At 34.1% G+C, this 13,045-nt stretch overlaps 1 protein-coding gene across 9 annotated transcripts in view; it reads left to right on the forward strand.

The window, feature by feature from the left end:
- CCDC171 (coiled-coil domain containing 171) overlaps positions 1–13,045 on the forward strand; it is a 344,777-nt gene that overhangs the window by 116,118 nt on the left and 215,614 nt on the right. For all 9 annotated transcript variants that reach the window (XM_010857037.1, XM_010857035.1, XM_010857032.1 and 6 more), the window contains 5 exons: positions 2,830–2,936; positions 4,801–4,890; positions 5,712–5,912; positions 8,458–8,625; positions 10,392–10,580. In XM_010857037.1, the coding sequence (XP_010855339.1) occupies positions 2,830–2,936; positions 4,801–4,890; positions 5,712–5,912; positions 8,458–8,625; positions 10,392–10,580 (755 nt within the window). The remainder of the gene's footprint in view (positions 1–2,829; positions 2,937–4,800; positions 4,891–5,711; positions 5,913–8,457; positions 8,626–10,391; positions 10,581–13,045) is intronic.

The raw sequence follows: 13,045 nt of genomic DNA on the forward strand, positions 1-13,045 counted from the left end.
CTGTAGTGATTTTGGAGCCCAGAAAAATAAAGTCTGACACTGTTTCCACTGTTTCCCCATCTATTTCCCTTGAAGTGGTGGGACTGGATGCCATGATCTTCATTTTCTGAATGTTGAGCTTTAAGCCAACTTTTTCACTCTCCACTTTCACTTTCATCAAGAGGCTTTTGAGTTCCTCTTCACTTTGTGCCATAAGGGTGGTGTCATCTGCATATCTGAGGTTATTGATATTTCTCCCGGCAATCTTGATTCCAGTTTGTGTTTCTTTTACTGTTTCTTCTGTGGAACTGTAGGTTACTGAGATGATAGATAACACCATCCTGAAAAACAGTGGTTTATTTGAGTCATGTAAAAATATTTAGTTTTTCAGATTGTTCAAAAGGGAACATTTAAATGGAAGGTTTGGACCCTTTCCTTCCATCTCACTCCGTTCTGTGGGGTACTAATTCAAGGAAAAGCTTTGTCAAGGTGAACCCGGACTTGACCTTGGAGAAGAAAAGGGCAACCTGCTCCACTGTTCTTGCCTGGAGAATCCCATGGACAGAGGAGCCTGGCAGGTTACAGTTCATGGGGTCACAAAGAGTCGGACATGACTGACACCCAGACTTGAAACCTACTTAAAAGTGAGAAAGAGATTGAGACAGGCAGCAGTGACGTGAAAGTACAGGCTGGCACCCGTGTAAAGAGACATACGTGGACAGGGACAAGGACACAGGAACTAAGAAGATTTTGAGTTGGAGTAATGGTACTATAAATGGTTGTGACACATGCTGTTCTTCATTTGCACTTTGACGTTTGAAAAACCATTTATGACTACTGTTAAAATTTTACTTTATTTATTTATTACTGTTCTTTATCTGTGAGTTTTTAGTCCTTTCACTGATAGGATAGTTTAATAGTTTATTGTTTGGGGTGCCAGTAGTGCAGTGATTAGGGCATTATTAGGTTGAATCACATTTTAGTCAGTAAGCTCCTGGGTCCTTTCTTTTTGCTTGTGAACACTTTGTCGTGTGAAGGTACCAGTAAGTACTTCTTTTTATAATGAAGGTGGCCGGGACATAAAGCATGCTTTTCACCTCATTTGAACTTTATTGTGAAAGCATTTTCAGGCAGAGAGACTTTATTGTATGTAGAATATAAGATTTGCATGGGTTAGTAAGGAGAGGGCATTTTGTCCCCTTATCCCTCAACAACCATATTATGGCGATTTTATTCTTCTGGATTTCTAAGAGCAAGTTTTCTCCCTTATTGTATAAGCTAACAGATTTCCCGGGTGTCCTTGAATGATTTATTCATGGCCTACTTGTGTAGTAGCAAAAGAAAAGAATTATACATTACATTTTTTTTTTTAATCTTGCGCAAGAGAGCAATTTAAAAAAAATATATTTGGTAAGACCTCTAATAAAATTTTTAATGAGTTGTCTCTCCAACTCATAGTCATTCCGAAGAGTACTGTCTCCTTCATTTTCATGGCTGAGGGCACTGCCTTGTTTTTTTCCCCTCTCGCTGGGATATGTGTTGTTTCCACATTACTTTTGGTTTTTCAGTTAATTATTATTCTTTTCTTTAATAAAATTTAAGGTGTACCCATACTTCAGATAGTGTTTACATTATACTTTGGTGAATGTAATGTTTATTAATAATATTTTGTTCAAAATTAAAATAATAATTATCATTAATACTCTGAGGTAAATAAAGTTGTTCTGTTATTAACCAAAGACTATCCCTCCTTTACTCATCCTTTCTTTCCTTTGTTACTGCCCTCTTCCCTCCTCTCCCTAAAGTTCCAGCAACTGAATACTTGAGGAATGGATGAATGAGCTTATGTAATTGTTTACTGTCTCATCTCTTCTTTTTAGATGGTAAATCCCATAAGAACAGATTCCACCACTCTTGTTCACCTCCGTTTGCCTAAAGTCTAGGATTAGTACACAGTAGGAATACATTCACACGTTGAATTAGTTGAATGAATGAATCAATGAATAATAAAAAAGTTATTATGAATGCTTCATATCTATATTAATATTTAGATTATAAAATATGAGAGGGAGATTATTATACTTTTTGTATGTTTTAAAATTTTCTACTTATTTTTTTACACTTTATGAGTAATACAATAAGCAGTTTAAAGTAGTTTTGAAACTAAACTTTTGATGATTTGGATTAATATTTTAAACTGCATTTAACCATGTGACCTTGATTAACTCAACTAACTTATGTCCTAGCTAAATTAAAATAGTTTGAGAGCATAATGTGGAAATACATTTTTACAATGGGTATCGGTTTTAAGAGTTTTAATTGAAACATGATGTGGGCCTATGTAGATAGTAATAGCATTTTTATAATTTATTTCAAATTGTAACTTGAGAATTTTAAGGATTGAAGAATATCATTTCTAAGCATAACAGAAAATTATGTGCTCTTGGGTTCAGAAATTACTGGTTGAGAAAAATAGGCCTGACTTATCAGAAACACAGGGACCAAAGTAAGTATATTTAACTCTCCCAAACAGTGTTTAGTATAGACTGTTTATTTAATTGTTGGATGACAGGTATGTACAAATACTATAGTTCCTTTGGAAATGGGAAAAAAAAAGAAAAAAGATCTTATTACAAACTACAGGGTGGACTTAGGTACAAAGTAGCCATAAATTTGTACTTGATATATCATGAACTTAATTTGACCACTTGTTTAGAAATCGATTACTACTTGGCTATGCAGCAGTGTACTTAGAAGAATGAGTCTACTCATGTATCATGATGTCTTTTCAGCTGACTGTTGTCTCTTTGTGACTTTAATGGTATATTTTCATTCTGTATTTTTCTGTAGGCATCCACAAGGACAAAGATAAACCCCCGAGCTTCTCTGTTGTCCTTGAGACTCTGAGACGCACCTTGACAGATTACCAGAACAAGCTGGAAGAGGCATCTAATGAGGTAACACTTGCACTGCTGGGCCCCACACACATGGCCTTCGGCCTGCAGCAGTACGTATTACTCGCTTGTTACAAAGGCCAAAAAGATTGCGAATGTTGATTTGACAGCCTCCCTGATAAAAAAATAATAAGTTGTCTGTCACTGTTTTCTCTGTAAGTGTGGCCTAAAGTCAGGTCTCACTTGTGTTTTTGTAACTCTTCTGTCACACTGCTATTTTCGGAGTTCTAAAGACTGTCACTTCTTGGTCTTCTTAATTTATCTTTTAATTTAATAAAAAAGCTGTGCAACTCAGTTAATATAATATTTAAATGTTAATGTGTTTTCATGAGATTTGGAATAGGTAGTGGACATTTAGGGCTTGTCAATATTTTGGCTTAAGAGTTCTACAAATTGTAAAGATCTTACTGAAAAAGAGAGAAATTAGTTTGCATTCTCTAAAGGGAGTGACTGTTAGAAGTTTTTAAAAACAAATATCTGCTTGATGTAGCCTGGAGGTTTTGGTTTCCTAATTGAAAAAAACTCATGCTTCTATTTATCTTCTCTTTTTTTTAAATTTTTTTTTAATTTACTTATTTTAATTGGAGGCTAATTACTTTACAGTATTGTAGTGTTTTTTGCCATACATTGACATGAATCGGCCATGGGTATACATGTTATCTTCTCTTTTGTATTGTTTAATTTGTGGATTGATAATTTTCTTGGGTATTAAAATGCTTTATGAACTTGTGCTTTAAAAATTGAAGAGTTTATTTAGTTACATCTTATCAAATTAGAAAATATGAAATAACTACATTAAACACAGTTAGTAAAACAACAGACAATTTTTCTAACTGAAGACAAGTTACAAAACCTATAATTTAGTATTTATCCCTCTGTGTTTATCTGTTTGTTTCATGTAATACAAAGGCCATGAAACCCTTATATTTCCCATTTCAAAAGAGCCATATTTTACTTTAGTTTGTTAAGGTGAAGAAAGAAGGAAAAGTGAGTTTTCTTAATGCCTTCTGTAATTTTTCAAAAGGCTTAAAAGAAAGTGACCACTGGAATAATTAAATTTCTATAAAGAGCAAACATTGCCGTCTTTCCCAGTGAGACAAGACAACCTGTATTGTTAGTAGTTTATGCACCTTTTCTGAGGCCTAGGTCTGGAAGCTGCAGGGTAAGTAGGAACATATTACCCACAGCGAATTGTTATTTGGGAGGATGAATGTCACATGATCTTCAGCACAGTTGAAAAGTCGACTCAGCAGGCTTTGGCTTAGTAATGCGCTTTGTTGTGAACCAGTGCCAGAGACAGCAGTGGGGAGACCAAGGGGGTGGCTGCAAAGAAAGCAAAAAGAGCAGTCTGACAGAAAGAAGAATGAACTGTCAAAGAAAATAAATCACAAGTGGAGCAGGACCAACTGATGACCTGCCACAAGCCTTCCCAGTAGGACTGCATGTGACCGACCCTGAGGTTGTCATATGGAGTGAGACCTGCGGATACCCTCACGATGCAGAAAGAACAGTCTTCTGCTCTGTCCTTTCTTCTTTCCGTATAGATGCCATTGCTTCTGGCATGTTGGTCCTGTAGGATTTTAAAAATAAAGTTATATTTGTTTACAGTAAGAATGGAATCCTTTATCCAGATAGCTGGTAAAAACACAACGATATCACTGAATTTTAAGCTTGAATGCTTGCTTTTCTTTTTAGCATGTGAACTTGTGACAGAAATTACATAGTTAACCAAAAGAAATACATTTTAAAGATTAAATTACTATCAAAAATTTGTATTTAATAATTGCATAAAAATTTAAAGATTAGCTTTTGAGTTATCCACCCTTGGAAAATATTTTAAAAGTTACTTACATTTGTTTTTCATCAGCTAAGCAACATGAATAATGCTAAGGAAAAGGCATCGAATGAGCTTGACTCTACCAAACAGAAGATAGAATCTCACACTAAAAATATAAAGGTATTATAATTTAGAATAACTTTTTCCTGTTGTGTTAAGTAACTCATATAATTATCTAGGGAATATTTTTAAGGAGAGCTATATGAAAATATATCTTCCTATTTTTTATTAAGTATGTCTAGATACAGCTTACAATTTTTTTATTGTTGATCAAAATAAGAATGATTTTTCATTAAAAAAACTTTATTGGAAATTGTTTTGGTTCAAGGAAAAATTCATTTTCCAGATTTAATGATAGTACCATAGATTCAAAAATTGTTTTAAGATTTGATGTCCAGCCTTAGATCCACAGTCAACATATTTTATGTAAGCACATCAGTGCTTGGAGTCAGTTTTCATAATTTTGGAGTGGAGTCATTGTTTTAAGTACATCATGCCTAGTAGTGGGCTGAGACCACACCTAGCTAAGGTCCAGGACAACCGTTTATTTTTTGTGCTGCTTTTATGTACTACATGTTGGCAAAATTATACTAAGGCAACTCTCAGAGTTGGAATTTTTTGGTGTGGGTTCGCGTTGTTTGTCATGGATGTACTTGAATGAAATCTGTTAAGGGTAAGGACTGAAAAGTGAAGCAGAATTTTATGTCACGTATTTGGAATTTGAAATATCATTGGGAAGTAAATGTTCTTATAGTAAATGTAGGAGATTTATTTTTTAAATGTTATTTGAAAGTTTTTGAGCTACCAATTTTTTTTTTTTTTAATAATGAGCTGAAAGGAAAACCCTTGTAAAGAGCTTTCTGGAATAAGTTATTTGATTAACATTTTATATTTAAGTGTTATAATCTTCCCACCATCTTTTTGTTTGGTGTCTCCAACAGGACCTTCAGGATAAGCTGGCAGATGTCAGTAAGGAGTTAAGTCATTTACGCACTAAATGTGCAGACAGAGAGGCTCTAATAAACACTCTGAAAGTGGAACTGCAGAATGTGCTGCACTGTTGGGAGAAAGAAAAGGCGCGAGCAGCCCAATCTGAGAGTGAACTTGAGAAGCTTTCCCAGGCTTTCCATAAGGATGCTGAGGTATTACCTGAGACAAGAAGACTGTCAGGAAGGCCTCGCACTAATCTCACTTTTAGAAATTTACATCTATCAAGTGGGTCTTCTTATTTAATTCAAAAAATTCTTCTCAGCTATTTTGAAGTGTTCATGCCAGCTGCAAAACCAGCCATTCCATTACTCTTGTATGATACAATTTTGTGAGAGAAATAAAGTAGTTTAACTGTTTTACCATTTGTACAAGTTGTTTTCTCTATTAGAACATACTCTCTCAAGCAGCTATGCTCCTAACAGTCTTGTGTGTCAGTGACAAAATAATTTTTTTATTTCAGTAGTTAGTAGCCTGATAAGGTGGAAAGAGTCTTTTTTGTAAGCTGAAAGAACTCACTTGGGTAGAGGTACTTCTGTTTACAAACTGTGAATATGGAAAAGCCACATGGTTTGGTCTCTCCACATCTTTGCTTCCTTATTTGCAAAACAGGAATAATATCTACTTTAATAGACAGTTGCCTTATTTTTTTATAATTGTAAGATATTAATCAAAATTTAGAAAAATACAAGTCTCACACAGTTAAAAAGTTTATTTGGATGTCCTTGGGAGTTGCCTATCCATGTTAATTTATTAATGACTTCTTAAAATATGACAGACTCTTCCATACTGTATGAGCCTGTGTGAGTAGAATTGTAATCTTATATTTTCTTTTACCCATGGGACGTAGAGCTAGTCTAGCTAGCGTGGAGCTAGTTTATCTGAGTCGTCTTGCATATTGAGTTCATTACTCGAACAAATATGAACATGAATGCCAAGAGAGTAAAAAGGAAACATTCTTCCCACTCTTCTTACAGTCTGGGATTTAAATTGTGTCCACATGAAGGGGCTGGAATTGTTCTACACATCAGATAATGATTAAAGTAAAGGAAACTAGAAGGCTGACTGTATTGTAAAGTCAGCATGTCTACAGGATTGTGGTTGGGTTCAACATGTGTGAATTGATTTTGGATCTTGAGATTCTCTTTTCACGCCAAATGGATGATTGTCATGCATGGTTCATCACAGCCCAAGCAAAAAGGACATGATGGCGACACAATGAATTACCCTTTATGAAGAACTCGATCACTTGGCAAAATGTGGAGAGGGAAGATTGTTAGTGCCTGAGTGTTATGTTTGGTTAGTTATATTTAATAAGATTTTTGAATGCCTCAATTTAGTTGAAAATGCAAAAGGCATCTTTAATTGCTTAAAAAATAAAAATATATAGCATTGTTATAAAGATTCTTCTTATATCTTAATTCAAGTTGTGGATATAGCTATATATTCAAATTTTTGGGGGGGGTTTAAATTGTTATATTTGGAAAAAATCTCAGATGACATATAGAGAGAATGAAAGATATGTATTTTTATATATATTGGAAACTTTCACCACAGCTTCTAACTACAATAAGTTTACATATGCTACATTCAGTTCTTGTCTGGAAGATTAGAATTCCTATTTTTTAAATAGAAATTTAAAATTTCTTTTAAAGGTTTTCCTGTTGGTCTGTTAAAAACCTTGAGAGAACTTAGTTTATCTACCTAAAATGCTCATTTTGCAGCTTCACAATTACCTTTTCTTGAGTTCCATTCTTTGACTTTAAGGATAAAAATGTTTTACAACAAGAGCAATTTGGCATTTTAGTAAGTAAATTCCCTTTTTGTGTTCAAGATGGAAATCAGCTTTTTAATGAATTCTATAGTATAGTGTTTCTAGGTCATTAAACAATGGATGGTTTAGCTACAACAATAGCAATATAATTTGAAAGAATTTTTTTACATATTTTTAATTGAACAGTTTTAAAGCATGTCTTGGGCAGCTATGTCCTTTCTTTTTTTTTTTTTGGACTGCTAAGTTTGTGATATTTAAACACCTATAAATGCCCAGTTTGCCAAGTCTGGTATAAACTTCTAAGTGGGGGAAAAATAATGAGCCTATCTTCCATCTCTTTCATATCACTGTCTGCTTTGCCTAAGGGGCTTAGGATAGATTTCCTATAAGTGGTAAGTAAACTAGAATCTCTGGAGGAGGAGGAAAGCTGAGTAATTGTGTGCATGTAAAGTGCAGATATTGGTATAACTTTTTCTTTAACAGTGTTGGATACACTCTATATTTTGGTTTTTTGATTTCACATCTTTTTTGGCAAATGTAAATATAAAATTATGGAATTATCATGTTAACTTCTAGTTAGAAGAGCTTAGAAGCATCTAGTCCAGATACCTCATGTTAAAGCCAAGGAAGGTGAATCCTAAACAGACACTGACTCAGATCATGTCCTCAGTTGTAGCAGAGCTGGCCTCAGAACCCAGGTCTTTTGGCTTCTACACTTGAGATTTTTTACTAAGTATAAGCAATTTAAGTTTCTATCTGATGTTTAACTTTGAATGTTAAAAAAGTCCCCAAGATGACCATATTCCCATACTTGAGTATTTTAATTCCTTTCTAGGATTTTTGACATAAATTCTTTACCACGTGTATTATGTGTTTTACTTCTTACAGTGTTTATATACTGGAATTAATTTCTTTTTTTCTCACAGGAGAAGCTAACCTTCCTTCATACCTTGTATCAGCACTTGATAGCAGGCTCTGTGCTCATAAAACAACCAGAAGGCATGCTGGATAAATTCTCTTGGTCTGAGCTTTGTGCAGTCTTGCAGGAGAATGTTGATGCCCTGATTGTAGACCTCAACAGGGCTAATGAGAAGGTAACTGTCCTCAGGCACCAGATTCCTCTATTAAATTCAGTGACATTTGTCCACATCACAGTATCATTAAGAAGGGCTGACATTCATCTTATTTCAAAAAGAATTTGGGTGTTAATAATTCAATACCATTAATTATGGCTTGTCTACAACTCAGTTTGATGCCATTGCTGTGGGCATGTAAATGTGACTGAAGTCTGTATGAAGTCTCTGAGCTCCACTTTCTGTGCAGGACATGCTAATACAACTAGCCAGTGTTAGCCACAGGGACCTAATTAAAAGAAAATAAATTAATCTTACTGATGAAGCAATTCAAAGAACTTAGTCATTTACATTAATAAACCAACTCTTTATGTTAGCATAAAATAGAAACAAGATACAGTTATTCAAAAACATGATCCTAAAATTCTTTGCTCAGGAAATAATGAGATGTTACTTTAAAAGCACTTAAAATTTAAAAATTATGTTTATGACATGTCTTGTAATAGAACAAACTGTATATTACAAAACCCATTCAGTGCTTTAGATAGTAAGAAGAACATATTGTAGGAGAAAACTGGACTTTCATCACCCCTTTAACATTCACAAACCTAGGAATTCAGTCTTTCAAAAAAAATTTAAAAACCTTCTTTTGGTTATTGAAAATTAAAGTGGCTTAGCAGTCCAATGTATTTCTCTGTTAAAGGTGTTGATTCTTATCCTGAGTCTGTTGAACTAGTTAGAACTATATTTATATGATCTAGTTTCTAGGTCTTAGTTGCAGTGACATTTGCCCTTAAGGGATACAGAGAGGAAAATTGTTCCCTAAGTTTTTTTTTTTTTTAATCTGTTGAAGTAATGAAACAGCATCTTGGCCCAATTTTAGAGCATTTTTATCTTGGTCTGATTGGCAAACAATCATAGGCATTGAGAAGTAGGGTTGAGGAAATAAGGGAATAAATTGTGATAAGTGGAGATACTGTTCTTAGCTGTGAATGTGTACATAACAGATTTCCAAATTACTGATAATTGAGTACATGTTTTAGCTCTCTGATGTGGTATTGTATTTTAATAGTTTTTCATAATTTCAAAACATCATTAACTGTCATATATATTAGATGATGAGGATTTGCTTTCCAGTGTTTTGAATGTGAAATAAAAAATGATTGGAACATTCTGCTTTATTATATGTAAAATGTTTGTAGATTTATAAATCTCATTTAAGTACTTCCTTTCCCACTGAAATATCTGAACAGCTTGAGTTTTGGTTCTAGAGGTAAAAATATTCTTCTTAATTTTCTCAGTAAAATTGATTATAGAATAAGTAACTTTGTTAGTTATTGGGGCTTCCCAGGTGGTATAGTGGTAAAGAATCCACCTGCCAATGCAGGAGGTGTGGGTTTGATCCCTGGGTTAGGAAGATCCCCTATAGGAAATGACAACCAGTTTCAATATTCTTGCATGGAAAATGCCATAGACAGAGGAGCCTGGTGGGCTGCAGTCCATGGGGTCACAGAGAGTCAGACACGACTGAGTGACTGAGCACACACATACAATTTTATTGGAGAAAAAGATGTCATCTATACATATAAATGAAACATTTTCTGCTAAAATATAGTTTTGTTCTACTGACTCCTGTTTCTTCATTTATTTTTCATTTTAGCTTAAAATTTTTGTATGATCTTAAGGTATAAAATATAGTATAATATTCTAGAATAGCTTTTGGGGGAGATGATACAAAGAACACCTTGGTGAGCATATCTTGTTCTGTATTGCATTTCACCATTTAGATAAGTCATCTAGAGTATATCTGTAAAAACAAGTCTGATACGATGAAAGAGCTTCAGCAAACCCAGGAAGACACCTTTAACAAAGTGGCAGAGCAGATCAAAGCACAGGAGAGCTGCTGGCACAAACAAAAGAAGGAACTGGAGCTGCAGTACTCTGAACTCCTCCTGGAGGTACAGAAGAGGGCACAGGTATGCTACTGCCACAAAGAGCTTGAAAAATGGGATGCTCGATCTTTTACTTTCAAGTGTTTTCTTTTAATACCAATACCAAGTCAGTTAAAGCTTTGGAGAACCACACAGAACTTGCTTGTTTGGGTTACATGTCCATGTGATTGTGCAAAGACACGTACACAAATGGGCATACGTGCATATGCACGCACTCAGGTGGATTAAGGATTGTCTCACTTAAGTTTGAAAGTAGATGGGTTTCTGGTTAAAAATGCAGAGATCAATTAAATACTGAAATTGTATTTCCTTCATTTTAAAAATAAAGGTTAAGAAATTCTGGTAAAATATTATCAGTTTTAGTGTAGATATACTTCGATCCAGTTTATTCCATTTGTGGAGATTTCTATTAATATGTGAACCATCATTTTAATTCATTTGGGGTTGAAATTTGCTGTAGTTCCTAATGTTGAAGAATTTGAATTATAGTTATAGATCCTATAGCAAAACTATTGGTTGTGAGAGGTAATATGTCCTCTGTGTTGGATTCGATTGAGAACAGAAGTTATGTGTAGTTAACAAAATCATATGTTTGTCTTATACAAGATATTATCAACATACTTTATATTGTTAACTCTCATTCCTGCCCAATGAGAAATAACAATGACAGTCTATACTTTTTTTGTAGAGACTTCTCATAGTTGATTCAGTTTTAACCTCTTTATTTGATCCACTCATTCTTATATTGTCAAGTCTAATTAAAAAAAGAAACTGCATTTAAAAAATTTGCCAATAAACAGTTTCCAGTTGCTTAAAGTAAGACCACTCTGTTTTCCCAAGCATATGAGCCCCATATGAAGTTAAGCTTTTCTCTGTGAATTTGAATGAATTCATACTCTCTCTAAAAGTGGCCTTTTGTTCACTACATGCAGGATGCCATGTGATATCTTCTGCATTTTCTACCACTGAAGAGACCTAAATAAATTTTTTAGAGATAATTTTGACATGCAGTGAACAGATTTTAAGTGTATAGTATGATATTTTGATCAGTGTATGCACCCATGTACCCACTGCCCCATTTAAGACTTAAACATTTTCATTACCTCAGAAAGTTCTCTTGTGCTCTCTTCCGATAAGTTTCCACTCCCCATAGGCACCCATTGTTCTGATGTTCTGATACCTATCATCATAGATTATTTTCCTTTGTTCTAGAATCATTCAGTGTGTAGTCTTCGGTGGTTGGCTTATTTCCCTCAACATATATATTTTTTTAATATTCATGCTTGTTGTATTTATCAGTTCATTCTTTTTTATAGTTGAGTAGTATTCCACTACTCAACTATGGACTGTAGTCTACTAGGCTTCTCTGTCCATGGGATTTTCCAGGCAAGAGTACTGGAGTGGGTTGCCATTTCCTTCTCCAGGGGATCTTCCTGACCCAGGGATCGAACCCAGGTCTCCTGCATTGCAAGCAGACACTTTACCCTCTGAGCCACCAGGGAAACCCCAGTATTCCACTTTACAATTATACCACAATTTGATAAATTGTGAATTGGTGGATATTTGTCTTTTTTCCAGCTTTTGGCTATTGTAAACAAAATTGCTGCAAACATTATTGTTTAACTGTTTTGTTGACATATGTTTTCATTTTGTAGTTAAGAGTGTAGTTTAACTACACTAGTTTATAAGACAGATGTATGTTTATAAAAAACTATCAGACATTTTTTCCCCAAAATGGTTCTATCAGTTTATATTTCTGCCATCAGTGTATGAGAATTTTCATTGTTCTATATCCTCTGCAAAGTTTGTCATTGTCAGTCTTCTAAATTTTAGCCATTCTAGTTGTTTTAAAATGGAATTTCCTTGTGATTTTCACATTTTCTTGGTGAATATGACGTTGAGCACTTTTTATGTTCTTATTGTCATTTACATATTTTCTTTTGTGAAGTGTCTCTTCAGGTGTTTGTACATTAAAAATGTGGGTTGTTTGTGTTTTTATTATTGATTTTCAGAAGTTCTTTATAAATTCTGGATATAATTCTTTATCATACATATGTATCCAAGATATTTTCTTTCAGTATCTTACTTGCCTTTTTATTTTTTAGTATTTATTTTGATGATCACAAGTTTTAAAATTTTGATGAAGTTCAACTTATAAATCTTCTTCTCTTTTGAGTACTTTTCTGTGGTAAGCACTCTTTCTATAGCCCAAGATTCTGAAGATAATGTATCATTTCTTCTAGAGGTTTTATAGTTTTAGCTTTTTTGTCTAGGTCTGTGATCCATCTCAAATTAATTTTTGTGTGTAATGTTAAATGGAAGCTGAGGTTCATTTTCTGTCTGCATTTGTTGTTCCCACACCATTTATTCAAGACTTTACTTTTCCTGATTTAGTATCCCTAGTCCCTTTGAGAAAAAACAACTGACTATATATGGGAACTGCAGGTTTGTTGCATCCCTACGCTTTTGCCTTTTCCAGAATATTATAT

Source organism: Bison bison, unplaced genomic scaffold (assembly GCF_000754665.1).
Source record: "Bison bison bison isolate TAMUID 2011002044 unplaced genomic scaffold, Bison_UMD1.0 scf7180017864376, whole genome shotgun sequence".
Lineage (NCBI taxonomy): Eukaryota > Metazoa > Chordata > Mammalia > Artiodactyla > Bovidae > Bison > Bison bison.